General features: G+C 37.2%; 1 protein-coding gene across 5 annotated transcripts in view; it reads left to right on the top strand.

The window, feature by feature from the left end:
- Positions 1 to 25644, top strand: part of NFX1 (nuclear transcription factor, X-box binding 1) — a 72272-nt gene that overhangs the window by 23918 nt on the left and 22710 nt on the right. For all 5 annotated transcript variants that reach the window (XR_008236588.1, XR_008236592.1, XR_008236599.1 and 2 more), the window contains exons 6-20: positions 1591 to 1662; positions 3283 to 3422; positions 4502 to 4601; positions 4732 to 4949; positions 6078 to 6175; positions 7654 to 7684; positions 8835 to 8917; positions 9448 to 9556; positions 15034 to 15153; positions 15822 to 15901; positions 16232 to 16462; positions 16753 to 16826; positions 19504 to 19605; positions 22637 to 22678; positions 23016 to 23114. Coding sequence is in view for 1 of the 5 variants with exons in the window: in XM_052796323.1 (XP_052652283.1) it covers positions 1591 to 1662; positions 3283 to 3422; positions 4502 to 4601; positions 4732 to 4949; positions 6078 to 6175; positions 7654 to 7684; positions 8835 to 8917; positions 9448 to 9556; positions 15034 to 15153; positions 15822 to 15901; positions 16232 to 16462; positions 16753 to 16826; positions 19504 to 19605; positions 22637 to 22678; positions 23016 to 23114 (1599 nt within the window). In the remaining 4 variants the exon portion in view is untranslated. The remainder of the gene's footprint in view (positions 1 to 1590; positions 1663 to 3282; positions 3423 to 4501; positions 4602 to 4731; positions 4950 to 6077; positions 6176 to 7653; positions 7685 to 8834; positions 8918 to 9447; positions 9557 to 15033; positions 15154 to 15821; positions 15902 to 16231; positions 16463 to 16752; positions 16827 to 19503; positions 19606 to 22636; positions 22679 to 23015; positions 23115 to 25644) is intronic.

Raw genomic sequence — 25644 nt, forward strand, 5'->3', positions numbered from 1 at the left:
TGAGGAAAATAACATACCACGTAGAAAACTTAATGTGACAATATTTCTGAAGATGATGTGTCTTCTCTCTTTTCCAATTTATGACCTACATCATAGTATTTTGAGTTTATATCTACTTTTAATCTGATTCTTAAGTTTATAAGGTGGCATCCAGCCATTAGAATCCTTCATGGGTCTGTGAGAATTTAAGTCAAGACAGTGAAATATATAGCGCTGTCCTCTTACAAGAGGTTTTCTGTTGCAAAATGCTTAAGTTAATTCTCATTGTTTGAAGTTCCACAATACAGTTTTAATTAATTTAATGGATTTGCTTTCTTTCCATTTCTTTCTCTATTGTGTTTTCTCTGCTCCATCCAGTTTTGCTCTTTTCTCCTGGTCCTTGTGCCTGTGCTGGTGCTTATTTAACTCTTCATTATGCCATAAAACTGACCTATCGAAGAGGGAGGGTTGTGGTTTGGTGGTTTGTTTTTTCATTTTGTTTTTGGTGGTGGTTTTTTGTGTCAAATTGGTTTGTCATGTAATGGCTTGGCTTTACTGTTAGAGCTCGTATAAGCTGGATGATAGGTTAGGCCTTGTTGTCAACTGGGAGGAGTGGTAGAGGAAGAAGGGAGCCAGACCACTGTTAACAAACTGCTGACATGACTCAATTATATTGCATATGACTATAGTAACTGGTGTTCTAATTAGTGCTTGCACAGTGACTGTACTTGGGGAATTTATTAATTGGGTAGTCTGTGTTTATGGGTTTGGGGGATTTTTTTTTTCCTTTTTCTTTTGGCTAGGACATCTGGGCTGGTCAATCCTGGCTGATAATTGTTCCACGTGAAAGTTGCTGTATTTGCAAAGGAAAGCAACTGGGAGCTGGCTAAGGAAGAGTGCAGACAAGTTAGTTAAGTACAATTTCACAAACCTGCAATTGTCTGTGCCCAACAGAGGTCTTATATGCAGATAGGGACCATCTAGTGTTTCTTGAAGGAGGAGGTGAGATCTGATAAGTAAAGGACTGGCAAGTTCCTGTGCGTGTCATCAATGCACTTCATAGTAAGGAAGAAAACTGAGGCAGACTTGCTGCGTCTCCCACATGTTACCTTACAGGAAAAGGAGCAGCAGCTCTTGCTGGTGGAGTTAGAAATGCTGAGTTCAAAGATAAAGCCACCAACTCAAAAGAAGAAATTCGTAGAGAAGTTTTTGTCTCTAATCTATTTAAGATCACTGAAGAAAGAACTGTATTAATGGTTTGGACATGTGATGTTTGTTTAGAGTGTTATCAGTGATGAACACAGTTGATACTGCATGTCTGCTGGTGAAATGCAAAATATGAAATGTGTTAGTAGCACTGTTACTGTTGATTTGACAGCAGCAGGAATACTGAAGTTTTCCTTCAGTCTCCTTGAGACTGATGCAACTGTACTTATCCAATACTCTTTTCTTGTGTTGATAATGCTTTCATACCCTGCAGGAGTGTAGATGGCTTGTATAATATTCTGCTAATGCACTGCGGATTGGGTCATGGTGGTTTGTTTTTCTGGGAGTGTAGTAAAGCTGAAGTTAACTTTACAATTTTGTTTGCTTTTTTAACTTATTTTTAAGCCTGTGCCATCCAGGACCTTGCCCTTCATGCCCGGCCTTTGTGACAAAAACATGTGAATGTGGACAAACAAGGTGAGAATGCTTCTATTATACAAAAAAAAGTTTATATAAGAATAGTTTATTATTGAAAGTTTACAGAGCAAAGTTTATTCTGAGCTGTAACTTTTATTTGCATGCTAAAATAATGTGGAGAATTTTATACTTTAAAAAATGCAATTACTTTTAATCTTTTAAGAAAAAATAAAAATAATAAAAAAAGAATTGTCTGTGTTAAAATCAATTTATGGTACACGTAGCTGAATTTTCCAAGCAATCTGAGTTGGGTTGATTTTGAAATCCTATTCTAGTATTTATTTATTTCATTTTGTAGAAGACACAGGGAAAGAAGCAGAAAAAGGTTCACACCCTTTCTGTCTGAATGGAGTGTAATGTTGAGTTACTCTATTCCAGAAATAATAATTTCAAAAATAACATGTACATTTCTGGGAAGCTGTACCACTAGCAAGAGAGATGTAGTGTATTCCAGACCTGAAGGCTATCTTTTCCTTTGATGTATATAGAGTCATTGCCAACAGCAAGACTGTACTGCCCATACTATCTGTGATCTGTCACATTCAGTTGTTCTGAGCCTTTACAGTCCCTGTTCTAGCTACCTAGAACTGATTATGTGTAATAAAATATCTTCCTGTGCTTGTTTCCAGAACCAAAACAAACAAAAACTGATTTCAGTGCTAGCATTCTTGCTTTAGAAAAAAGGTTTTCAGCCTTAACAATTCTTTCTGAAAGTTTGAATGTAATATTAAGTGATGTTAATTTTTCAAAAGAAGGTACAGCTATTTCTGTGGCAGTATTTGTAGTTGAAAGCACTTTGTCTTCAGTAGAAAAATGGATTGGTTGTAGATTGCTGAATTTTATTTTACATAGTAAGATCACCTTTTTTTTTTATTCTAGCTATTCTTGCATTTAAACATTTAATAGGTTCAACCAACTTTGATTTATTATTTCTTTCCCAGGTGCCAGGTACTTTCACCAGATTGCTGATTTTTGTAATACTGCATTTAATACTTAAAACTTGCTTCTAAACAGCATTTTTTCATATGTACTGTATTAGCACACAAGATGTATGTGGTATGGCACCTCTGACTTTAAGATATTTTAAAGTTACTATTTCAAATATACATTTTACAGCCATTGTATAACGCCAGCCAGAATAGAAAAAGAGGAGAATTTATTGTTTTATCCTACTTTTTTAACAATTTAATTAAAAAAACCTAACTCTTTTTGTAGACTACTGACTCAATATTAAGGCCCACATCCCTATCTTCATTGTGGTCAGTGGACTTAAGAATGTTTAAGTCTCAGAAACATGTCTGTAATAGAAATAGCTGCTCTTCTGGCATGATGCATAACCATATGTTAGGTTCAAGTTACAGTGTCACCTTTTTTTTTTTTCCATTTTGTTGAGAGAAAATTCTGTAGACATACTGCTGGTCCTAAGTGTCCTACTTTAGGGGGGTGGGAAAGGGGAAGCAGGGGGAAAAATAGGGGGGTTATTTCCTAAAAACTCTTTCATTAATAAGGTATGCTCCCTTTCAAAGGCTTTGGCATTTCACTGAAAAAGTATTTTCCTTTTTAATAAATGCTCTATAGATACTAAGGTAGCTGACAGACTATGGTGTCATTTCTCTACAGTCATTCAGTTCGCTGTGGCCAATCAACAAAAATTCATTGTTCTAATGTATGTGGAAATACTTTAAACTGTGGTAAGCACAGCTGTACTCAAGTGTGCCATGCAGGAAAATGTTCACCTTGCCAATTAACAGTACAGCAAGGTAAGTGTTGGAATGCTTTATGTATCTCCACTCTATACTATGAAAACAAGAGGGTGAAAAAAACCAGTACCGAGAGGCAAGTGCTTTATTTTTACTTAACAAAACCAAAATCTATTGCTAGAATATTTAAAAAATGGAAAATGCATCAGCATTGCTATATATTTAAATAAGAATATAAATGTGACTAGAAAGAATCCTGCCAAGATGATTAGGCTGTTGGAGCACGTGCCCTCTTAGGACAGGCTGGTGGTACTGGACTTTGTTAGCTTGAGAAGGCGGAGAAGTAGCCTTTCAGTAGCTAACAGGAGGTAATCAAGTAGACAGAGACAGGCTGTGCATGGAGGGGTGGATGAGAGATAATGAGCCTAAGTTGAAATGTTACAACTAACTATAAGGTAAAACTCTTTTCTTGGAAACCTGCAGGTTTTCAAGACCCAACTGAATAAAACGCTTGAGTAATGTGGTCTGATCTCATTGCTGACTCTGCTTTAAGTAAGGGCTTGGACTAGGTGATCCCCCCGAGGGCCTTTCTGACCTGAATTGTCCTATGATCCTACTTAATCTTTTACTATAATTCTGAGACTTGATTTAACAGTGCATGCAAGAAGAATAGAAAGAGGTATAGGAAAGCATATTTCAACAAGCTACTCACAGTTTCTGTTAAAATTTTCTAAACTTAGTCTTGAATGGAAATTAAATTGTCCAAGTATATGTGCCAATATACAAATACATTTTTGTTGAACAGTTTATACAGAAAATTGCAAGTTGATTTTCTCAACTTTTAAGGTAATATTTAACTTGTTATGTATACTCCTTTAATAAGTAAGCTTTTTGGGCAGACAGTACTTCCCCTTTAGTTTTTATCTCCTTATCAAAACAAATAAAACAGGAATTCCAGCTTCTGTAGGACTGAGAAACCTCTATTGCTGAAATAAATCTAAAGAGGAGCAACTTCATTATCCTTCTAAAAACTGACTGTAACATTTTTTCATATTTTATCTTTTTATATTTGCTGTACTGCTGGAAGTGTTTTGTCACTGATATTCTCTTGTTTTCTGTGGAATATTGCTTTCTTTCAGTGTGTTACTGTGGAAGCAACTTTAAAGAAGTGTTGTGTGGGACAAAGGAAGAATTCTCTGATGGATTTGGGAATTTCTCATGTCAGAATATATGTGGCAAGTAAGGTCACTATAATTTAGGCTTTTGAAAAGAAAAAGGTCATTTTATTCACATTCAGTGGTCATGATACTCTTAGATAATTCCGCTTTTTTGTTTTGTTTTCTGTTTCTTTGGTTTTGTTTTTTTCCAGAAAATTGAATTGTGGGAGGCACAACTGCACGCAAGTATGCCATCCTCAGCCTTGCCAGCTCTGTCCACGACTTCCTCAAGTAGTGTATCGCTGTCCCTGTGGTCAGACTCCTCTCAGCAAGTTACTGGAACTAGGATGTGTTGAACGTAAAATATGCACAGACCCTATCCCGTCGTGTGGAAAAACATGCGGCAAACCTCTCTCTTGTGGTAGCTATGGTAATTAGAACTTTCTGCATCACAGTATTAAAATTATTTTGTTGTTTAAAAAAAAAAAAAGTGGTCCTTAACTGTATCATTTCAAGAAATAAGTATTTGCTTAGTGATTTGGGGGTTTTAACCGAACTGAGTGTAAAAGCCACTGAATGTAATGTAAAAGCCTGCGGTCTGACTGTTCGTTCATAGTTATACCTTAAAATCAGGTAATATATTTGTCTAGAAAGCACTAACAATAGCTAGCCTTTTAAATTTTGTTTACATGCACCTTTCCTATATTGATAGAGGAATAGAGCTGTAGGAATTTCCAGAGAGTAGTATGTACCAATGTCTTTTAAAAGCCCACCAACATCTTTGACTTTCATGTGGAGACTGGTAGACATAAATGACTTTTTTCAGATTTCTTCAGTAAATACTCCTTTCCTGCTGCTGTAAGAGGGTCATGAAGTAAAAAGTAGCATTGGAAAGTTGGAGAAAGTTATGTGCAGAAGCAATTTGACACTTCAGTGAGTGCATTAGGTAACTCAAGTGTATTTAACTGTGAGATTGTGTGAAGCTCAAGTTTTACAGCCTACATATTTAATCATGATTTGTTAGACCTTAGAGAGGAGAGAGCAATGCTGTCAAGATGAGGGCTGCTTAGTAATGACTGATCCATTTTGTCAGGCTAAGGACAACAAGTAGAAAGGGAATGAGTAATTTAGCTTTTAATTGAATTTCAGTTATCCTAGTAAGTGAAATATGAAGGTATGCATAGTAAGTCATTCTTTTGGGCTGAAAGGGAAGACAAAATTACTTAAAATTCCTGGATCTTAGGGAAGATAGTATCACACAAAATCTTTCTTTTTTTTTTTTTTGTTTCAATATGTTAATGTAAAAAATATTTAAAATGTATGCATTTTCAGTGTTAATTTTAGACCTGAAACTCTTGTCTATAGATTCAGGATTAAAAAGTTGAAAATAATGACAAATTTTATGCACATTTAACTCAAAATGGTTAATTTGTTTGGAAATGCAGCTGCACATAAGCTTAGTGTCTTTGACCAGTGATGCTCCTAATAAATATGAAATTCCAGGTCATGGATTTTATTTTTTTATTAATTGTTAATCTTTGTATTTTCATTTTGCTAGAGTTCGTTCATACTTGTGAAAGCCTTTGCCATGAAGGAGAGTGTAGACCATGTTCTCACACATCAAATATTTATTGTAGGTGTGGCTTCAAAAAAAAGGTGAGTGTATAAAGCTTGACCATGGAAATGGGTAATCTTTGCTGTTTTTTAAAGCTGTGGAGAAAAAGGAGCTGAGCTGAAGTAGTTGAGGAAAAGAAAGTTAAGAGGTATAAGAGGTGCTGTGCTCCTTAGTTGCAAGAACCTCCATTGTATACTGATAGATGCTGACTACATTATACTGTGAAGTGCTAACATAGGCTACTTACTGTGAAGGCAATTTTTTTAAGTATTTTTGCAGAGTTTACACAGAATTCTGTTTGTTTAAGCTGGTTGCAAAGTCCTATGTTATCCTGTAATGTTTATATAGCACAAAGAATGGTGTTTTACTGAGAGTAATGTAAACTGAGAGAAGAAAGGTAGCCTAACATAAAAAGCTCACTAAAAATTTATAGTAATAGCTCGTAGATTTGTTGTAGAATTTTTTGCAGAGAATATGAAGTTTTTACTGGTCCGCATTTATATATCTATATAGTAACCCAGCAATTGTTATATAATAATTAGTGTATTTTTAAATTATGCTACTTTCTGTAATCATAGCTTTGAAATCTTTGGCTACTATCACAGGAGCCTTGATGACTTTTCTGACCTGTTACATATCATCTATAAGTAGACATGGCTTCTGAATATATAAGTCCATAAGTACATGGAAATGACTGAGACTTTGCTTGAGGTTGGAACATTTTTTTCCTGCAAGTTTGCTGAAGGTAGTTATGGGGTAGAAGGCTTCAGATTATCTTTCATTTTGAGGCCTGAAATAAAGTACTGAGGTTTGGGTTTTAGTTTATGCAGCTTCTTGGACAAGAAAGCTACTTCTTGAAAAAGTATGAGTGAACTACAGTGATAATTTAAATCAGTCATGAAAAATGTGATGCTTAGAAATGACAACTCAGAATGTAAAGTTGTGATGACTGAAGGTTCAAATGTAGGTGGTCAACAATGTTTTGTTTTCATCCATCACCTTTTGTTTTCATGTTGAGGTCTTTAATCTAGGTAAAACTTCTTTGATCGTGAGATTTGACTTCAGTCTCTCTTTGTCTGTTGTGGTGGTTTTTTGTTTGTCTGTTTTGTTTTTTTTTTTTAAATCAAATCAGACTTGCATTTTTTAGGACAGTTGGTCAAAGCACAAATTTACGCGCTCTGTCAATATTCTCTGGGAGAGCTCTTTTGGTTTCCTCCTTGCAAGTTTCTGGTTTCTTAGGACAAACTTTTTCTGTCACTTCACAGCATTATCTGCTGAATGAAGTGGGGAATACAAAACTACAATTTTTTTAAATTGGTATTGAATCTCTAAGGAAAAAGTATTATGTTGAAAGATTCGAGGATTTTTTCCAGCTTTTGTTTTAATTTTGTATACAGACGTGTTATACACATGAAAACTGAGTGCTTCTTTCTGTCTGATGTGACTAGGAGTTATCTAGATAAGTAAGTTTCAGTTGTTTCATGTTTTTTAACCTAATGGCTCCCTGTTTGTTTCCTAGGAAGTCCCATGTGCTCTCCTCAGAAATAAAGGTACAATGTTATGTTACATATATAATGTGAAATTGTTTTAAAAACAATACACAGCTCATTCTAGTTTGGGGTTTAATTGACGAAGTTGGCAAACATCTGATGAGTACTGCTTCTTTTATCCATACTTCTATGCCAAGTTGGTCATTTCTTGAGATGCTGCTACTTTTGGGAAGAGGTTTGAAATAAACTTCTTTCACTTCTATCCATTTTTTATGTAAGGAAAAACTTCTTCAGCATTTGATCTCAAAGATTCCAGACAAGCTGTCTATTTCAATTTGAACATTTCTTATGCCACCTGCCATATTCAAGAGGTTGCCCCCCACCCAGCATCCTGCATATCTTTGGGTCAACTTGCATAGCTCAGATGCAAAGTAATGCTTTTGCTCTGCTCTTGTCCAAGTTCCTGGGGAAATACAAGCTTTGATTTTGCTTCACAGTTGTATGCTGCTGGTCTTTGCATCTGAGCTTGGCAGAGAGTTCCCATTTGACACTTCTTGGTATTCTGGGTGTAGCATCTCAAAATTCACCTCAGTCAAATGTTTACTTGATGGACCCCTGTCATACTGAAGTACTTATTTACAAGATACATAAGGAATTAATATGTATATTTCCTAATTTGAGCTTTTGTCTGTGAAGACTTTGCTCTTCAGAATCCAGAAGCAATTGCTTTTGTTGCCTATGGATAGTGATAAGGATGGTCTTTGTTAGCCCTGCTTTCATGAGCATATCAGCAGTAGTTGTATTTACCTGGCTTTTACTGCCTTACCAATTTGAGCAGTCTTAAGTTGGATGTTTGTGTTACTCCAGTGTGTCAGGATATCCTGTTTTCTGTGCTCTATTGTGCAGAGTTTATGGTGTAAAGACTAATGTGAAATAAACTAGTTTCATGTATTCTGCTCTCCAAAATCCTTTTGAACAAGAGTTTGTTTAAAGGAGGCCAAGTGTTCACATAGGAATTAATGTGGTAGAGCAAGTAATTTAAAAGTTTGTTTGCTGACTGACTTTGTGTTAGTCTCTTCTAGACCATCCTCTGCAACAGCCTTGGCATAATATTGCGATCGCAGCTTTTGTTCTCAGAATAAGCAAATACATAAAAGTAATGACTGTCTGTTTGGGTTTGGGGTTTTTTTTGTTGTTTTGTTTTTAATAGCTGCTATTACATTCATGTGTGACAAGCGATGCAACAAGAAAAGATCATGTGGACGACACAAATGTAATGAAGTTTGCTGTGTGGTAAGTTTATGTGTGGTTTTCTAAAATTGTTCGTTGTGACGTGTGTCTGGTTTTGGTTGTGATGTTAAAAGACTTTTTTGCCTTCGTATCTTTCCATTTTTGTGCATCTTCAGTTTCTATTTGCAGTATTGGTCATGCTCAAAAAGTTTGTGTGAATGCATTTATTTTGCAGCATTTGTTTTATGGGTATCATTATAAATGTAAAACCATTTTCCAGCCTAAATGCAATTAAATCGGTTTAAAGGTGCTTTTTGTCAATGCAGTGATTCCAGGGAGAATGGGGAGGGGAAGGATATTGCTTAATACAAGAAGCACAAGCTATGATGTAGCTATGTCTGCAACAGAGGTCTTAACAGAATCCGCTTTAAAAATTGTGTGTCCATACAGTGATGGAAAAATTCTATAGATCAGGCCTAAGCTATTTTTTGCACTATACAGTTTTGTCAATTAGTAGATTATGACCTCACAGAGAAAAATAAACCACTGGGGTTTATAGTTTAATTCTGCTTTTCTTTGTTGCCTTCCCCTAGGACACAGAACATAAGTGTTCTTTGGTTTGTGGTCGTAAACTCAACTGTGGGCTTCATAGATGTGAAGAACCCTGTCATCGGGGCAGTTGTCAAACATGTTGGCAAACAAGTAAGTTACGTGCAAGAGTATTTTATTTCTTATATATTATAGAAATTTATTCACTTAACTGGTCAGAATTGAACAGACAATGTGATCCAAATTGACCAGAACCTGGAGAATAAGCAGTTGATTTTGACTGGGTTTTTTTTTTCATGAAGGAGAAAGTTATTTCATTTTACATGAGTTTACTAAGTGTTGGATTTTAATACTTAAAATTGAATTACAGTGAAATATATTCAGTTATGTATGTTGATCCAGCAATCGCTTAAAAAAAATCGAGGAATCATGCAAGAAAAAAAAAAGCCATTTAGACAGATAATTTCTAAGTTAAGGGAACTCATGTTTAACAACATAATAACTGTTCAAGATATTGAAGTATGTAGCAGAATTTGTTTAGCTACTTAGAATTCAGACTTTCCCAACTTGGTACACTAGTGATTTTTCTTTAGACAGGACCATCTGAACAAACAAGAGATGTCAGTTGTGTGTGTCTTAGGCTTTCTGGTCACGTTCTGGATGGTGGAAATTAGTACTGAATTGCTAGAAATAGATTGACAGCCAGCAGGTACTAATTTTCTTATGATTGCTGAACTATTTAAAGATTTAAGCTGGTGCAATAGCTTTAGACAGATAGGTACTCTGTTAAAAGCTGTGCCACTTTAATATGCTAGTTTTCTACAACTGCTTTTTACCACTTGATGTAGGCTACCATATGTTGATTATTTTGCACCATTATAATAGGTAGATAATACTAAATTTTCTGATTTTGGCCTGAAGCAGACAGAAGAATGCTTCTGCATTTCCTTCTTCTAGCAGAATCTTCAGTTGATCTGGAACATCTTCATATGTGATAACAGTTTAATTTTTTTTCTCAGTCTCCTATTTTAATAGAGATTTCCCCTTTCTTTATATAGATGTAGCTTATCACAAAAATTATAAGCTATTTATTAAATGCAATTTCTGAAAGTTGGGCAGAAAAAAGCCCTTAGTGGATTCTTCAGCTTGTATCCATCCTTCCACTCAGCGTTCGCTTAAGAAGTTTGAAAGTTTTCTTTAAATCCATCATCGTTAAGTCTTACAGCTGTGAATTCTGTGCTTATTTTTGCATCTTCTGTAATCTACAGTAAAACTGTGAGGGGAGAGTGTTTCTAGAATGGAATATAAATACTCACCTGTAGTTCCCCTTTGGCTTTCATCAAATAATGTCTTTTATCTAGTAGTTCTGTAGTCACTCCTGGAGAAAAGTGAGTCTTCTCTCTCAGAAGCTGGGTACTGCTTTGGAACTGCCCATTGGAATGGGGGAAAGAGGACAGTGAAATGTCGAAAGTGTGAACCAGATCTCATGACATTAGTGAAAAGGAGAGAGACAGGTGTTGTACATTGTAAGGATACTGTTTACAGCTGGAAGTGTCTTAGCTGCAGTAGTACATGCATCTGTCCTATATCGTATGCATATGGACATAGTCAAAGAACTCCATTTTTATGGAGGCCAACTTTTCATGGAAACATCTTCTCTTTTCCAGGATAATAGAGCCTCTATAGCTCACTGTGGTTGAAATAGCGCTGTAGTCTGTCTTAATAGCCTACATGCATGCTGACTGTACCTCTTTTTTAAAAAAATAAATGTTTGTGTGTCCAAGCATTTCTCTTGACATAGCAAAATAGTAATCTGAATGTCTCAGAGGTCCTGTTAGTAACTTCTGGTCTAGTTGAGTCAGAACGCATAGGTTTTTCTGAGGGGTTGTTTTTCTTCACTGGATTTCATGGGTTTGATCTTCAAGATCATTGAACTTCTCCCCATTGCTGCAGTACTTTTGAGGATTGTATTTCACTCTCAGACCTAAGGTTCAGATGCCTGTCTTAGCCTGGAGAGACCTAAGGATTGCCTCCCCTGTAAACTGTTCCACTATTGGATGTGATGCAATTGAGAGGTCAAGCTTCACTGCTGAAATTTTGCAGTGGGGTCCTTTTCTGAGCACAGGAGAAGCAGCTACTTACTCAAGGAACCAGATACTTACTGTCATTTGGCTCAAACCTTTGTGTCCCTGAAGTCTCCCATTCTGAATCTGTCCAGAGGTAAATTAGCTAAGAGTATCTTCAAAGATTTTTTTACCTGCTTTTCCTGGATGCTGCTAGTTGAGATTTCAGAGGCATACATTGTGTGGTTCTGGCCTTGTAGCTGATAGGGAGTGCTTCTCAGCACCAAGAAGTCCATCCTTGGCTCTGATCCACCTGTGTAGCCACCAGTTTGCAATTGGGCTGCATCAGCCGTGGTATCATGTGCCATGGCATGGTCAGCTGTAAGCCACTTGCCACTCACCACTCATTAGATTGGATATCTTGCCCCTGCCTCCGTCTCCACTACTGGTTTTGCTGGAAATGGTGAGGGCTGGCATCAAGATGCAGTACTATAGTGCATCTACACCTCTGTGGTTCTGTGTGCTTCCCAGGTACTTTACCTTTCCAGTGTCATTTCCTCAGTGCTGACAGGTGAGGTCCCTTTCTATGCCAGGGTCTCTTTATACATACCCAGTCTACTTCAAGAGAGCAATATGTCTCTTGGGGAAGATAAATTATGTCAGCGTTAGACAGCTTTTTTTTTTTTTTTAAAGTTTTCAGATGTTGTATTTCTACTCTTTGGATCAGACCTCTCTGCACTTCCTCCCCATTATCCCAATTAGTGCTAGTTAAGGAACTTTCATTACAGTTAAGATTCTTCACCTATCACTTCTCATCAGTAGCAAGCAGCCAGTGTAGCTGTCTAACACTCAGGTCTTCCAGGGACTTTGGTCTCTGGTCTTTCATCTTCCTGGACCAGGGAAGATTTGTGGCTTTGAAGCCTGGAAGGTTATAGGTTGTTTCAAGACCTGTAGTGAGGGACAGCAAAAGCCCTACTCTTTCCTATGCTTGCTTTCAACAGAAAATCCATGGATGTTCTGAAACTTTTCAGTTTATTCTACTTCTTTCTACCTCTTCCTTCTAACCCTTAATATTTTGTTCTCCCTAGCATTCTTACTTGCTGGAATTTATTGTGATTGAGTCTCATTACACAAAAATTATGATCCTTTCTACTAACTGCTGCACTCTAAGATACACAGGCAAATGCCTAGGACCTGGCCTGAGATTTAACTTGCTGAACAGACCATAAAAAACAACCAGACATGAGAAATTTCTGAACATAACAAAAAACACAGTGAAAAGCTGACAAAAGTTGGATTTCACAGATGTTAAGGGTAAGAGATGACTGAGCTTCACAGATAACTGGAGGAGGGAGGTATTGGGAACCTTTTGGGGAGTGGAATATTGCAAGGCCAACAGAACTTAGGTAGTTGTGTGAGGCTGGGATGACCTAGGTAATGATACCAGAAATAGCAGATTTGGGTACATTTGTAGCTATACTGGGACCAATGGGGAGAAATTTATTGTGGTAGATTATTTGGGAGGAATCAGGGTGGATGCACGGGAAAATGGAGAGAAGGGGAGATAAAAGACACCATTTGCACAAAGGAAGCTGCTGGTCAGTGCACTGCTCTGACACAGCCCTGTGTACCTGATGACAACTGTCTATCCTGTCCTAGTTAAGAATAAGATTTAATATCTTTCACTGCAATTTCAGGCTCTATTCTGCATGTGAGAGGTCTAAGTGCCAGCAACTGGAGACTTGGCTGCAAATCGTGCAGGCACATAGTCTCTATGCTAGCAACTGGAGAGACCAGACAGACTTACTATACTGTATGCCAGCAGCTGGAGAATGGGATCACAAGTTATAGGGGCCCCTCAGTCTGGGTGCCAGCACCTGGAGAGACCAGGGGGTCTGCCATCCCTTGTTAATTCCAGTCCTGTCTGTGCCTGTCTATGTCTGGGTAATTTGCTAATGAACTTGCTTCAGAGCTGGACTGACTGGCTAGTGGGAGGAGATCTGCCTCTGGAAATACCCAAGGTTTTAGCCAGTGGCTGGGTAAGGGGTCTGCCCAGGTATGGATATTAGACAGAGCCTATGCTAATATTTGAGATCCATGAATGTGGCGTGCATGTGAATCTAGAGTGTATGCATGTATGTGTGTTTCTTCACTAGTGAACTTCAATCCTGATGAGCTGGAGAGGAGGAAGAAGACTTGGCTATTGGTATTCCTGTTCACATGAATCTTGTTTGTGTTCATTTGGCTCTGTTTGTCCGGTCATGTTGTTGTCATGTATGTATTGTGTGTCTTGTCTCTCTGGAATATGCGTTTAGTCTTGCTACTGGCTGGACCTGCGTATTGATCCAGCAGCCATCATATCCATACGGAAGTGGGACAGTAGGAACCTTTGGGGTTTTAGAGTTCAACAGATTTTGCTTTGGTAGACTAGGAAGGAGGAATCCCGTGATTCCCGGAGTCAGAGAACTTGCTGAACTCAGCAGCTCCCTTAACACACTCGTCTTCTCTTCAAGTTGGAATTGTTGTTTTGTATTTTTATTCCCCCATTGTTCTTCTACCTTCTCCATCATTCTCTCTTGTTCTCCCTGATCCACTCCCTCTATTTGTTTATAGACCAATCATATTCTCTTTTTGTTCTCAGATCTCCTTCTATACGACTTCTGATGTTAATATTTTCTCTTAGTGTCCTGTTTTTCTAAGAATTTATCTGTTTGAACTGTAGTTTGCATTCTAATCAGTCTCCCTCCCAGTTTGTTCATAGTCTGAAAAACAGCAGTGAACTCTAATGATTTTTGTGCAGTGTTAAGTTTTAGTTGGGATGGTGTATGTAAGTTTTTTCTATTCCTTTGCTTGTTTTATCACTGAGATTTAGAATCTTGTGATGAGTTTAAAATCTGTTTCCCAAATGTGGAAGGAGAAAAAAAAGAAAAAAAAAAAAAGAAAGAAGAAAATGTATACTGCCTGAGACAGAGAACTTCCAAAAAGTACAGAGTTGGCTTTGAAGTATTTGGATAGGTTCATAAGCTGCTTATGAGGATCCATGTAATACAAAATGACATAAAGAAGCATACAGAAGAAATTACAGGAAGAAGTCTACATACTGGATGCCCTTTGGTAATTTTCTCTGGAATCTTCCCAGTACCATGTGCAGGACTTGGTAAAAGGACAAAATCTAACCATTCATCTGAAAAAGCGATGGCAGAGGGAAGTTTGGAGCACAAGGTTTGGATGATGTGCTTTCTAGAAGGGAATTCAAGAGATATCTCCTCATTTTTAAGTCAAGGATAGAACAGCAACAGCTTTCACCTTAACATGAGCATTTCTCTTACTCCAGTTCAAAATGTTGCTGTGAAAGAACCACTCTCTAAAAGCAAGCATAATTCCTAATGAAGCGATCATAGTCCAGTTTTCTTGTAGGAGCCACAAAAGCTAATAAATTCACTACCCTGGTGCTTAATAAAAAACGAAGCTGGAGTAAAACATTTGCATGTTATTTAAAGGTTTCTCATAGTGGAGAAATGCAAATACATGTAGCCATTGGGGGATATATTTGACTTGTTTTTTCAGGTTTTGACGAGTTAACTTGTTATTGTGGTGAATCCGTGATTTACCCCCCTGTCCCCTGTGGCACTCAACCACCAGAGTGTAAGAAAACATGCACCAGGCCACATGACTGTGATCATCCAGGTAAGTCAGGCCATTCAGTTTTGCTTGGGTTTTTTGTTTTGTTTTGGTTTTTTTTGATCAAAGTGTAGAAAAGTATACATAGGTCTGTTTGAAAATATATTTGCTTTTTTATTAGATGCTTTTTGAGTAGTTGTGAATATGTCCTAAAGTCTACACTTAAAAGCCAACCAACTAAAAACTTGCCATGAATACTAGTAGTGGTACTTCTGACTGGTAAAAGCATTGAATTTTTTTCTAATCATTGTTAATAGTCACAACACATTAAATGCTATATTCCAAAGATTGAAACAGTAGGGTAACCTAGTGAACAGTTAGTTTCTATGTTCCTTGGAATTACATTGGCCGATCGCAAAAAATACAGTGCAGGTCAAACAGATGTGCTTTCTGACAAATTCTGTCTGATAGTATAACCGTGCTCAGAAGTTAGAAAATTCTCTGTTATTTAATTTAGAAAATGTGGAAGAATATTCATCTGAAAACCTGCCATCATAGTTTTTAAAGAGTACTTTAAAGAACAGATGATCCTTGCATGAAGCATCATGCTTCCCATAAATTGTGTAGTTCTGAAATGCAAACTCATGTTTAATAGTCTTTATTGTCTCCTTCAATGCATTTGACTGAAGTATGCTAAAAAAATTGTGCTGGCTTTTTTATTTCTGTGACTGCAGTGTACCATTCATGTCATAGTGAGGAGAAATGTCCACCCTGTACCTATCTCACTCAGAAATGGTGTATGGGCAAGCACGAAGTAAGTCTGGATGCTTAATGTTTTTGAATACTAAATAACGTTCTAGGACTGTAGGCTTAGATTCTTGTGGCCTCTTTGGAACGGAATATGTTACTGGACTTTGAGTTTAATGTCATTAAATTAGACAAGTGTCTCTTTTATGCCATACACATTCAGACCAACTGCTGGACTATGATATAAAGAAAAACTCAGTCTTTGTCCTAAGATATTTTAGTATTGCTATTCTTATGTGGACAGTGCCAAATGAAGGTGTGAACAGTAAAAGTACTTTGAGATTTGCATTTATAATTTTTCATTTTTAGTTGTCATCTTTTTCCTCCCCTCTTCCAGCTGCGAAGTAATATTCCTTGTCACCTCACTGACATTTCCTGCGGACTTCGCTGCAATCAAATGTTAAAATGTGGAATGCACAAATGTAAAAGAATCTGTCATAAAGGAGAATGTCTTATAGATGAAGAGTGTAAACAGCCATGTACTATTCCAAGGCTATATTGTAATCATCCCTGTATGGCTCCATGTCATCCTTCTTCACCCTGCCCGACAACATCCTGCTGTGCAAAGGTTAGATACCCAAAGAAAATTCACTGCAAATTCACAGGCAAATTATATGGTTTAATTATCAGCCAATAACAGCTGTGACAAAAAATGACATGTTTATATATTGATAGCATAACATTTTCCTGTAAACTTACAATACTGAAATTTTTTTAACAACTATTCATCACTTTTAATTAGCCATTATTCCACTAAAATAGGACTTTTTAAAGGAATAAATTTACCTCCCTCACACCCCTCCATGGCCGTAAAAAGACAAAAATTTTAAAAAGCTTCTCTCTTGTGTGATACAACAGGTTGATCTTCAATGTGAATGTGGAAGAAGAAAGGAGAGTATGATTTGCTCAGAAGCATCTAATACATATCAGAGGTTTGTACTGTAATAATTCTTCTAATTCCTTACTGGACTTACTTCTTTGCACTTTGATTAAATTTCAGGCTTTACTAAGTATATTTAATTCACAAGCTTTTTCAGACTTTTTTTTGTACTTTCACGTATGGTTTCTTTTTTTGTATTCCCCTGAGCTTTCATACCAGCTGTGCTGTACTAGAACACATTCCTCTTTTCACTGTTGTTAGTCTAACTGTGGTGGTGTGTCAAAGCTTGAATCTCCCATCTGTGGAACTCTGCTCTACCCACATAGAACAATTAGATACAGACTAATTGGGCAAGTCCAGATTCAGGCTCCTGAATGTTGTGATTACATATAGCAGTCCATGTGTGAGTTGCTGTTTGTTTCCCTTAATGTGTGATGTAACCTAGTCAATACAGATAATGAGTGATTTAAAGTCATTCTGAAATGGCTAAATTTAGGTGGGAGAGCTTTGGCATCTAAATCTTGGTTCTTAACTATGCAAACTGAGTCCTACTCAAGTCCATTTATTGCAATAGGTTTGTCTCCAGATCCTATTTCTAAACTTATTTCTCTTTCTCTTTTTCTTGTAAGAGAGGGCAAGGAAGGGACAAGGAAAAGAAGAAAAGTAGGGCTTTGGAACTTTTGAAATAAAAATAGCAAAACAGAAATAATAACAGTAATAATAATAATAAAATCTTACTCTGAGGCTGTGATGGAGAGGGAGTAAAAAATTAATCTAGAGAGTTAATATGCAACCAGAGTTCTGTTCTGCATCCCAGTTGATAGGAGAGCAGAGTCACAGATTCTTCCTGTCTTTCAAAGAAAGCTTCCCAATGATTGTTTTATTTGGAACTGCTATTTGAGGGCTCGTTACTAGCCCAGCTTAGGATATGCTGCTTTGTTCCTTCTGAACACTGCCCAGATTCAAATTCTGACAGAAGGTGGCTTAGCAGCTGCACAATAGGTGCTTAATACTACCTAATAAAAACGAGGAGGAAAATGTGCTAATCAGAAACAGTTAAGAACAATTGTAGTCAATACTATGTTGTATGCAAGATAGACTTAGAGGAGTGGTGATATAATTTTTTCTTTTTTAGAAAAAAAGGTGGGGTTTTTTTAAGATCTATTTCACTATGAATACAAATCAGAAGACTGCCTCAACTTAGAAATACCTGTTTAAATTGACACATGCTTGTCATTAATGATAAGCTGGGAAGGTTATGTAACTACAAGTCCAAATTTTTGAAGGCTCTCATTTCTCTACTGTTTCTGTAGCTCAGACACTGCAAAGTATTCACACAAGGAAACTGGTTCTTTGAAGTCAGTGAGAGTCCTTGCATGTATAAGCTGAACACATATGTATTTATCTAATCAGAGCCCAAGTCAAGAGGAAGGGAAAGAAACAATCCGTTTAAAGCAAGTGTTTGTATCTGTTCCTTCAAATGTGTTCATATATGTTTAGAAATTACTCTTGGCCCATGTGATGTTAACAAAAGCAGCATTTAATGCCAGCTAAGTTTGATAATTCCAACTGTTGAGGTTGCTGAAAGATTAAAATGTTCTGATTTTGTGGGAGTTAGGTTTGGCTTTTTTTCCCACCATCTACACACTTGGGGAGGAAAGAAATAAAAACCAACCCCAAACACAACAAGGTAACTCTTGTGGTACTACTGTGGAAAGGTCAGCAAGTTAATGGCGTATCCAAGTTTTCTCAGCTTTACAGGAGTGATGAAACAGCTTTGAGCTTTGTCAGTGAATGTCAGTGGAAGAATGCCCAAGGGAACAGGAAAGTGAGTGTGCTGCTATGTCTGTACACATGATACAAATGATGATGTCATATCATCTAATGGCCCATTAACTAGACTTTGTCACCACCTGATAAATATGAAGCTGATGGTGCCTCTCAGTGCTTGTTGTTTTTATGTAGTATGATTATCCTCCTTCCTGATAGATGATGAGTTCTCTGAATGCGATGCAAAACATATACAGACAAGCATATCCTTTTATCTGAATTTAACAGAAAGGATGGTTCAGAGGATAGAATGTTCCATTTTCAGGATTTTGTTTGAGAATGGTGTGGGATGTTTCACTAAAAACTTGCTGTATATTTTAGTTACAGAAATTTTAGCTAGAAAATCAGACTGTGAAGGCTTGTTATTGAAGGGAATGATGAAGAAACTTTATAAAGAAAATTGTAACAGTCTCAATAGGCATTTTGCTCTTTCCTTATGGCTTGTATCATGCATATTTTCTAAGAAAATTTCTAAGTACTTTATAAATTAATTTTACTGGTTTTAGTTGCACACAGTTAAGGAAGAATCACATAAAACTAAAAAGGCAATTAAAGCTACACGGTCAGCTGTAGTTTGAATATTAAGTAGGTGAGAAGAAAGAGTATTTACATTGCTTAGAATCGATGCTCTGAAAAATTCCCTGGAGAAGCATGTCCATTTGTTAGTCTTGCTCCTAGTTGCTTAAGCAAGATGAGAGAGAGTAACCTCTTAATTTACATAGCTAGATTAGGCTCCTAAAACTAGGTGATGTGGAACTAGAGTCCCATTCTGTAATCTGATGAGGAAACGGTCAGTCTGTCTTACTCCTTCCACCTGGAGGTTTAAATCTGCAACTTTATACACCTTTTCAAAGGTTTATGTGTTGCCTGAAATGAAATCTAACACTCTTCTTTTTCAGAATAGCTGCTATATCTATAGCCACTAAGTTAACAGATCTACAGCTTGGGGATTCAGTGGAAATCAGTAGGCTTATTACGAAAAAAGAAATGAAGCAGGCCAGGTAAGGAGATATACGTAGAAACATATTTGAAACCCTTGTACGTACCTGAAACATAGGTGATGTGGAAGATACATACTATTGTGAGCAAAATCCCAGCTAAAATAGGAAGAATTTAAGTAGCCTGCCTCTACTGTAACAATACTGCTAAAAGTATTTTGCAATTCCTTAGCAGTTCACGTTTCTGCCTTCATGTAGAATGAGTTCTCTATCATTGGCTGGTTTGTTGTTATAATTATGTATGGAACAATATAATTGTGGTTTCAGAGTTTCTTTCTACCCAGAAAACTCCTTAAGAGTTCCTCTAGATTTTTTCAGATTTCTATACAGGATAACTTTTTGCTATTATCTTCTGTTTCAGCATCCAGCATTCCTTCCTGGATGATTAATGGGGCATATTTTCCCCTAGTCATCATCTTACTATTTTTAATATTTTTCTATTACCCTTTTTAGATTTCTTACATTTGTATCTGATTGGCACTTCTGTGTTCTCACACTGGCTGGCACTGCAAATCTGCTTTTAAGTCGCAGAAAACCTTGTGACTTAAGTTTGGTGACTTGCTGTTTCTCCTGATGTTCCTCAGGATTGGAATAGCTTTTGTCTTTTAGTATAATTTGTTTAAGCAATTACCAAGTTTCTCCAACATCCTTCTGTCAGAAACTTGACTGCCTGAAGTCTTTGCCCTTGAAGTCCCTAATTTCTGGGTTTAGTTTATTTTTGTTACCACCTCTCCTTAATTGTGAATTTTGCAAATTGTGAATTTAATTGTGAATCTCTCTTAATTGTGAATTTTATTATTTCAGGGTCAGTCTGTTATGCGTGTAAAGTCAAATTAGTGAAATTTCCCATACGGTTGCTTCATGACTTCCTGTATCAAAAGCTAATACCAGCATACTTCAAGAACTTTTGCTAGTCATTCTGTCTGTTTATTTGTTTAATGTCTATGAAATTGGAGCACATTATTACCAAGTCCTTTTGCATTTTCTACACTGAAATAATTTTAACTCTGAGTGTATGGGCAAGATGAACTAACACCAGAAACGATGCATGGGAGCACCTGCTCATCCCAGTCTCCAGCTTCATTCTAGTTGCGCCAGTGTCATACTTCAGAAGAAAGTGGCGTGGGGGGGAACAAGGTGAAAGAGACCTGTACTGAGTCCTGCACGCAACTTTAAAGAGCAAGATATTAGTAATGTATAAGCATGGTATTAGTAATGTATAAGCATGGTATAAGAAAGACACAAATAGGAAGCAGTAATTGAGTCTTTTTTTTAGCCTACCCTGTTTGTTTCAATTAATTGAATACTCAAAAATGTACAATATAAGCATTAATTTTTGTCTCTAGAATTACTTTAGAATAATCTCTGTTTTACCCAGATTGAGCCTCAACTACTTTGTTCCTATTTGTATCACAATGCCAGCCAGATATGAATATACCCAACAACATGAAGCCAACTTCAGCTTCTCCAAAACAGGAGTCACTGTTTAAAGAAAGCAACCATTTGGCAGTGCTAGAACTCGAGGGGGAGGATGTGGGGTGGTAGAAGAAGGGGGGATGACTTTTTCAGCTACTGAAGCTGCAAGTCTGTCATAACAGCTGTATACTGGCCAGGAGAGCAAATAAGACACCATTGTCTCTGTTGGTGTCCCAGCCTTTGCAATGTGTAATATAAATTGTGTCGTAGTCACTGCCGCTGTGGGCAGAATTATACTGCCCTTTCCTTGAACAGCTGAAATTCCCACAGATGACTTTTCTTTGTGCAGATCTTTCCTAATATGATATCTGAACTGTGGCAGGTAGCCTTTATTCAAGGACAGTCATAGGATGTATTCTCCCTTCCCCACTCTTTTCATCTACCAAATACCAGGGCAGGGGAGGAAAAGAGGTGGTGGCACATAAAGTATTTATTCTTAAATTTCTAGTTTATTGTCAAACTCCAGTATTTTCAGAGTAACTTACAAATCTGCTTCATTCATTTACAATAGCAGAATATTTTATGCAAACTGTGCAGAGATTTCCTTTCTTTGTTTCTCTCTGTGGTCCTGTCTGTAGACATTTTATACTCTAGTTTGGTTTCCTTGCTAGGATTTGGGGGTTTCTGGTGACAAATTTGGTCCGTCCTAGAGTAGCTTCTCTAAATTGGCTACATTCCTTTTTTAGAGGAGGATAAAATGGTTCTTCAAGCAAATGACTAAACAGTACCATGTTGATCTTAGAGTGGAAGTATGTTAGCTTTTTTCCGCCTCCTTCAAGAAATCCACCAGAAGTTCTAGATCCTATAGCTGTGTGTCTCCAAACATAATACATGTCACTGAATGAACCAGTTTCCCCTGTAGAAATTATTTGTTTGAAATCAAGGAACTATTAGCAACAGAATCAATTCACTTATGCAGTCTAAGGGGCAGAAGTTTGTAACTGCCACTGAAATTCTGGAGAACTTTTGATCCTTCTCTGACATTTTAATCCCTTAAAATAAATTACAAAATACCTTTCAAAGATGAGACAGAAAACTGAAACTCGTAACTCTACTGACACTAGAAGTTAGGGGCTCAGTTGAAATACTGATTTTTGTAGTGTATCATAATCCTCCATACGCATAGCTAACTTCCCTGTTTTTCCTGACTGATAATTTTTTCTGATGCATATGAGTAAGTGACCTTGTCACATATTCCTCTGCTAATTTCCCATCCTTCCTAGCATCGCCTCAATGCTGATATCAACTGCATTTTTTTTCTCAAATTATCTAATTTACCAATACAATAAAACCTAATTCAGAAGCTGTTTTTCTCAGCTTCTGTATGGCTTTGGTAATTGCTGCTTCTGTTCAAGACCTGGAGAAGGGCTTGTGTGCTCAAAGGTCTTTGATTGCTGTTTGGTTTTAGCTGTATTATCTGATCTAATACAATAAACTATTCTCACACACTCTTCTTACTTCTTTAGGCTGTGGTAATGATATGATACCAACAAAGCTACAGTTTGAAAAGTATGAGTAGCAGCAGTGATTCTAATTGTATTTTTCTTTCATAATTCAGGTTGCAATGTGATGAAGAATGCTTAGCTCTTCAGAGGAACAGGTGAGCAATGAACTTGCTTTTTTTCAGAAGTCCAGGTTCAGAAAGTTAATGCTATGTGGAAGAAAATCCTGTCCTGCATGACCCAGAGAACTGATAAATGTGGAGATCTGTATTGAGTGATCTGAGATCTTACTAGAATATTCTAGTGACAAGTCCTAAATGAGTAGTTTCAAACGCACAGACTGTATCTTTTGCAAGCTGTTCATCTGTATTAGTAACCTGTGTCTTTACTCTTCAATGACAACATGTTTGGGAGGCTGGGGGGATTTGTGTGTTTATTTTTGTTTGGTTGTGTTTTTGTTATGTTTTGTTTCTTCCCTCCTACCCTCAAATTTAGGCGTCTTGCTGAGGCTCTTGAAATAGATGATAATTCGGATCCTTTTAACATCCGTTCTTCTGGACCGAAGTACAGTGACCTTTTAAAAGAAGATGCGAGGTATGTGTTCTAATGACGACAGGCGTCATAAGCAAAACAGTGTTGAGAGCAAGATGGGAAATGCAGGATAGTTACATTTACTCGTGTAAAAATGCCCGTGTTTACTCTTCTCTCCAGCCTTGGCAATAGGTGATAATTGAGGCAAAGGAGGTGATGTGCACTTCTCAGGATCTCCAAAACAAGAACCTGAAAAATAAAAGTGCCCAATATGTTGCTTTGTTCTGTAACAGGACCAGATTTAAAATGGGAACATCATTCTCCACCATTCTTCTCACTATGAATCAGTACCTGTACTTCTAACGTCTCCACTGCTTTCGTACACAACCAACCCCCACCTCAGTGCTCCTTGTAAACTTTTCAAGACAAAGTCAAAAGTGATGGCTAAGTAATGAAATATGCTCTCATAGCCTGGCATTATTTCCCTCCACCAGTCTCATTTATTCTTTTGCCTTACTGCCTTTATTTTAAAAATAAAGAAATGGAGTTAACAAAACACTTGGTTGACGTAGAGCTAAGCCTATGCCAGTGCTGACTGCGAAGAGGGCTGCTAGACAGAAACATCTGAAAATGAAGCAATAGAAAAATCAAGGTAATATCAAAAGCATCACACTGATAAATACTATGCAATCTGTAATGACAGGGAGGGATCAGACACTTTTTTAAAAAGGTGCTTGAATGATAAGCATCATCTAAGAATTTTTTACTCTTGGGTGTGTGTGTTTGTGGGCATGTAGACAGTAGTTTTTACCAGCTCTGAGTTTTTAGAACAGCTGAATTTGTTTTTCTCTTGCTTCTCTGTCCTATGATACATAAATTTCATATTTGTGTGAGGATGTTTTCTACTTGAAAATCCTTGTCCTTGTTTCGGCTGGGATAGAGTCAATTTTCTTCTCAGTAGCTGGTAATATGTTTTGGATTTAGTGTGAGAACAGTGTTGATAACACGCTGATGTTTTAGTTGTTGCTAAGTAGTGCTTTTCTGAAGTTAAGGATTGTTCAGTTTCCCATGCTCTGCCAGCAAGCAGGTGCACAAAAAGCTGAGAGGGAGCCTGGCCAGGACAGCTGACCCAAACTAGCTAAAGGGATATTCCGTGCCATAGAATGTCATGCTCAGTATATAAACTGGGGGGAGTTGGCTGGGAGGGGCCTGTCGCTGCTTGGGCATTGGTCAGGGGGTGGTGAGCAATTGCATTGTACATCACTTGTCTTTTCTTGGGTTTTATTTCCTCTCTCTCTCTCTTTATTTTATTATATTCCTTTTCATTAGTAGTAGTATTATTGCTGTTGTTGTTATATTTTATTTTACTTTACTTATTAAACTGTTCTTATCTCAGCCCGAGAGTTTTACTTTTTTTTTTTTCAATTCTCCTCCCCATCCCACTGGGAGGAAGGGGGAGTGAGCAAGCGGCTGCATGGTGCTTAGTTGCTGGCTGGGGTTAAACCACGACAATCCCTTATTTAATTTGCTGGTGTGTTGAGACAAGTGAAAATTTTGCTTAAATAGCCACACAGAATTTAAGAGTAAATCACCTCTTGCTTTATTTCCAATGGATTAGCCTACTGCAAGGCAAGAGCTGAATCTTTTCATTGTGTAGGTACTGTTTTATTAGTATTTCTACTTAAAAGTGGTATTTTATAAGAACTATTCTCTAAGTGTATATAGAATATGTTTTGCTCTATCTCTTTCAGAAAACAAAGCAGACATTTTCACTTTCTTGCTGTGTTGAATATCTTGTCGTGTGTGTAATCCCTTCTCTTTTTTTTTAGAGTACAATCCAATCTCACCTTCTTGTCAGCCATTCTCTACCCATAGTGCAGTGTTCATCTTTCATGAACAGAACTGACCAGAATCATGCACTGTATTCCAGATGGTCTAACAGATACCTTGAAAAGTAGCCTTAATGCTTCCACAGTTCTCTATGAAAATATCTCTTCTCAGTCATTCTGTGACTTTACTTAGATTTCCTTTGTAGCCACTTTATATTGTTAACTCACAATAAACTAATACACCCAGGCTATTCTTACTGATTCACAACTTAAAGCAAAAGTTTTGGTTAGTCCTCAAGTCAATGACTTTGCACATTGAATTACTGGATTTTATTTATCTAGTCTTCAAGATAAATTAGTTTCTCCCTGTATTAATATATCTCTCTTTACATGAGCAGCAATCTGCAATTTGTAAAGCTATGGCTTTATGAACTTACTTCCTTGACTGCTCTTGATGATCTTTTATCTCAGCAGTCTTGCAAAAGATCTGGGTTTCCCTCATAATGGCAGGTTCTACAAAGTGTATCTGTTACAGCATTTTTTTCAGGTAGCTCAGCATTCTTTTTAAGTTTTGACAGATGCATTTATTCTTGCTTGAGCAGGTCACTTCAGTAATACAAGAGTTCAGGGCTTGTGGTTTTCTGCAGAGCATAAGTTACACATCTATGTATGGGATCTCAGAATGATGAGAATACAACAGCCACCTTCCTATGCATTCAGGGTCACTGCCTCAAGAAGGCGGCAGCTGCCAAAACCATGAGTAG

This window comes from Harpia harpyja, chromosome 1, assembly GCF_026419915.1.
Source record: "Harpia harpyja isolate bHarHar1 chromosome 1, bHarHar1 primary haplotype, whole genome shotgun sequence".
NCBI classification, from domain to species: domain Eukaryota; kingdom Metazoa; phylum Chordata; class Aves; order Accipitriformes; family Accipitridae; genus Harpia; species Harpia harpyja.